The sequence below is a fragment of the Lycium barbarum genome, chromosome 10 (assembly GCF_019175385.1).
Source record: "Lycium barbarum isolate Lr01 chromosome 10, ASM1917538v2, whole genome shotgun sequence".
Classification (NCBI taxonomy): domain Eukaryota; kingdom Viridiplantae; phylum Streptophyta; class Magnoliopsida; order Solanales; family Solanaceae; genus Lycium; species Lycium barbarum.
Window position 1 is genome coordinate 80,564,495 of NC_083346.1, and position 4,280 is coordinate 80,568,774.

The 4,280-nt window shown below is 38.2% G+C and overlaps 1 protein-coding gene across 1 annotated transcript; it reads right to left on the minus strand.

Moving 5' to 3' along the window:
* Positions 1-3,047: 3,047 nt before the first annotated feature.
* On the minus strand, positions 3,048-4,061 carry LOC132613076 (uncharacterized). Its single transcript, XM_060327131.1, has 2 exons — positions 4,053-4,061; positions 3,048-3,980 (listed from the first exon to the last, which is right to left on the minus strand). Exons 1-2 carry the CDS (start codon positions 4,059-4,061, stop codon positions 3,048-3,050), a joined length of 942 nt encoding a protein of 313 aa, XP_060183114.1.
* Between the last annotated feature and the right edge of the window lie 219 nt (positions 4,062-4,280).

Below are 4,280 nucleotides of genomic sequence, written 5' to 3' on the forward strand. Positions count from 1 at the left end.
GCTACATCTTCTCTTCTTCCACATTGATTTCTTCCCCAAATTTTGTGGTAAATTTATTCTCTTTATGTTTCAATTCTTACCCAAGATTGGATTCTTACAATTTCTTTCCCTAAATTTCTGATTAAAAATTCGGGTTACTATGGAAGAAACAAGATTGGATTTGAATAAGCTTTGTATGGACAATGAAGATCCAATGTTGAATGCGGAGGTGCAATGCAGTCATGGTGTGTTGCTCCCATTGAAGACTTCCTGGTCCGACAACAATCCCGGAAGAAGATATTGGTCTTGCCCCTACTATGGTTCGAAGAAGTGTAAATTTTTTCGATAGAGGGATCTTTCCAAAGTTGATGAAAGATCGAAATACATTATTCCAAAGTTGGTGAACAAAATGAAGGAGATGCATGGAGAATTAGCTTCAAAAGAGAAGAAAATTAAGGAGATGGAAGAAGGATGTGGAAGTTCCGAAATTGCCGAGATGTTGAAAGAGATTGAAATGGAAGAACAATCTATCTCAAGTCATATGAAAATGAAGGAGACGGAAGAACAATCAAGTGTGATTAATCTGGGCGAAATTGAAAATGCAAAAGAGATAAAATCGAAAAAGAAGGGGATCAACAAATTTAGCTCTAATTTGATTTTCACATTTTGTATCTTGTTTTGTATCAGTTGGTTAATGCGAGGAAATGCTTCGACTTGTCGTGACCAATTGCCTTAGTGTTTCTTGTATTTTTTAAGTTCTGGGTTTAGTTTTGTGCTCGATTTTAGGTAGGCAGTGCTTGGGAAAATGTCTTTTGTGTTGTGGTTAATGTTAGTTAGGAACTACTTTTCCATTTTCTCTTGTCTTCTGGTTAATGTATGTTAGGAAATCCTTTCTAGTTTTCTTTTGTTTTGTGTTTAATGTTAAGTTCGAAATTGATGAATGACATCCCTTTAATTTAGAAAGCAAAGGTGTTACATGTGCTCCAACGTAAACCTTGCTTAAATTAAAAACATGGAGACCAGTCTAATCTATTTCTATGATCTCCTATTTTTTTTTTCAACAAGGAAGTGTATCCGGTCCGTAGCAACGTCACAAGCCTTGAAACACAATACATCCCCTATCCTGAATCGGTTAGCATCTATAAATTCTTTCCATCCTTGATAGAACCGCGTATGAGCACCAACTTTGTATTTCATTAAGTATGCACCTCTTTCAGAAATTACAATAGCTTCACGGTCATTGTCTGGGAGAAATTCAAGAATCCTACTTGGAAGGATCTGCGGAAAAACATGTGATTACTAAAACTAAAATAACAATTGAAAATAACAAATAAATTAGATGAACACTTACGAAATCATCCTTGTCGATGTATGATTTGGTCAATTCTTTTCTCAAAATAAGCTACCATTTTCGAATTAAGGCTCATCTTAGAGGTTGTGTAGAATGCTATTTTTTGATAGTATTAGAGTGTGAGTGAAAGCCTATATTTATAATGTGTTTTGTAATAAATTCCCCACTACTTCACCCCCAACCACCTTAGTTGTTGTTGACCACCTTTAAATCCGGTCAAAAGCTTGACCACATTTAGTGAGCAACGTTCAAAATGCTTGACCAGATTTGGTAAGCAACATTAATGTAGTTCAAATGCATGACCAGATTTCAGTTGGTCCATAAACTACACTTTCAAAAAGACTAGATCTGTTGGAACATAGGTTCCATATTCTGGACATTAAAAATGTGCACCAACAATGTCAAATAGAAACAGACATTGTGGACATTAACGGTTGAATCAACTGCTGAAAGAGACAGGACTTAATAATAGAAACAGACCTTGCTATATATAAAAAATTGCACCAATATAAGTTTGTACAAAAGTAGTGCAGTAGCATAATGTCACAAAACAAACATCTAAACCACAGCTACTTTAGTTTGTTTATGAACTGCAAAAACTGCCAACTACATAAACTTGTTCTGCCAACTACCAACATATTAACACTACTTCCATGGATCCTTTGTCTGTGAGTTCTGGGTTACTATCACGTTTTTCATTTTCTTTACCCTCATCTCTTCAAGCTGGCTTGATCTCATTGATGCTTTGCCCTTCCACCTAACTCCATTCCTTGCTTTGTGACCAAGGTCCCCAGTAACATCAGCTGACCTTATATGCTTTGTTGGAGCAACATCAATTATCCTACTACTTGGCAAGCCATGCTGTAGACAAAGCAAAATAATTGTTTATAGTTAGTAAACTCAGTTGCAACAAACATACCCATTCCAACAAATATTTCAGCTCTTACATTGTATGTTGTAAATCCATTTTCTGCAACAAATACACCCATTCCAACAGTCCTAGGCCTTTTGTAAGGGGTAGTTTGAGAGGTTTTTCTTGGTCTTCCCCTCCTCACATTAGAATGAGAAGCAGCAGGTTGATCAGGTGCATTGGCTGCAACAGGTGCAGCACTAGAAGCTTGAGAGTTTTTTCTTGGTCTTCCCCTACTAACATTAGACTGACAAGCAACAGGTTGGACAGGTGCATTGGCTGCAACAAGTGCAGCATAACTTGTTGCATTTTCAAACCATTTAGCAGTAATGGTTGTCCTCCTTGTTCCCATACCTCTTGTTGGTGCTTGAGAAGTACTTCTGCGCCTTGCACTTGTTGTTGGTGGTGCTTGAGAAGTACTTCTGGGCCTTGCACTTGTTGTTGTTGGTGCTTGAGAAGTACTTCTGGGCCTTGCACTTGCTGTTGTTGGTGCTTCAGAAGTACTTCTGGGCCCTGCACTTGCTGTTGTTGGTGCATCAGAAGTACTCCTTGGCCTTGCACTTGCTCTTGCTGGTGCATCATAAGTCAATGGATTTTGCTGGTGCTTCAGGTGCTTGAGAAGTCTTTCTTGGCCTTCCCCTAGCTCTTGCAGCTGCAGCACTTGATTCAGCAAAGCTTGCCTGAGATGCTGCAACAATATCTGGTCCACTGCCATAGCTTGTTCTACTAGAATCCTACCAAAAACAGTAGTGTCAAGTCAAAACCATTACCACAAAGAGTATAAAAAACAGAGGTTACTATAAAAGGTCATACCTTCAAAGGACAACCTCTTTTATTATGGTTTTTACCATGATAAGTGTTGCAAGTCATGTCAACTCCTTTTCTTGACAACTTACCATATCTTTTTGACTCAGTTGCTTCTCTTCTCCTCACCTTCTTTGGTCTGCCTGGCATAGGATTTACAACTGGTGGTGCAACATAGGGGTTATTGGACACAGGCCACATTTTCATATTGGTGACTGGTTGAAGAAAATGACAATAAGTCCTCAAGTAGGCCTCCTTACTGTAGCAACTATCAACAAACGCAATGGGTTCATACTTCTTATATAATATGGCAGCAAGGTCATGTTGACATGGTATTCCCTTGAGCATCCAGTCCCTACAACTGCAAGTTCTATTTCTCAAATCAACAGTAAGTTGATATGGCCAATCACTAATTTCAAACCCTCTCTCACCATTGAAATCAATATTACATTCCATTGACTTCTTTATATTGATTTCTAGTACCCTCAGTGCCATTGGAGATATATTGGTTAACCATGTTTTTGGAAATTGACTCAACTGACCTATTCTAGTCATTACCTTCACTCTAATCTCTTCAAGCATAGTGATAATGGTTTTATGCCTTGGTCCTAAAATCCAGGCATTGAAGCTCTCAGACATATAATTGTCCACACTATCACACTTAATGTCAGTTCTAAAGTACAGTTTACACCAAGTTTCAGGTGGGTAGTACAGTAAATCTGCAACAATATCCTTACCATCCTTGGCAGTACCAAGTTGTTTCATTTTGTCTATATTTATCTTCATCTCTCCTTCAAATCTGCTTTTTGCCCACTTCCAGAATTGGTTCTTTCTTTGAAGACCTCTCCATCCTTTTGCCCAGTTGGCTAGGATGTGTCTTGCACACATCCTGTGCTCCACCAGTGGTAACAATTCTTGCATATCTGATTGAAGCCCCTACAATTTTGACAAACAGTTATATATGAATGGACAGAAACTAAATGAAGAAAAAAAAAGTGATTGTCATACCTTTTGCATGTCTGATATCACTGTCTAGTTGCTGCCATCTCCCATTCCCAAATCAGCTATCAACAATTTCAAAAACCATGTCCAAGTGTTCTTATTCTCATATTCCACTATAGCCCAAGCAATAGGCAGCATTTGATTATAAGCATCTTTAGCAACAGCAGCCAATAGCTGTCCTTTGGTTATTCCCTTTAAGAAACAACCATCCAAACCAATACATTTCCTACAGCC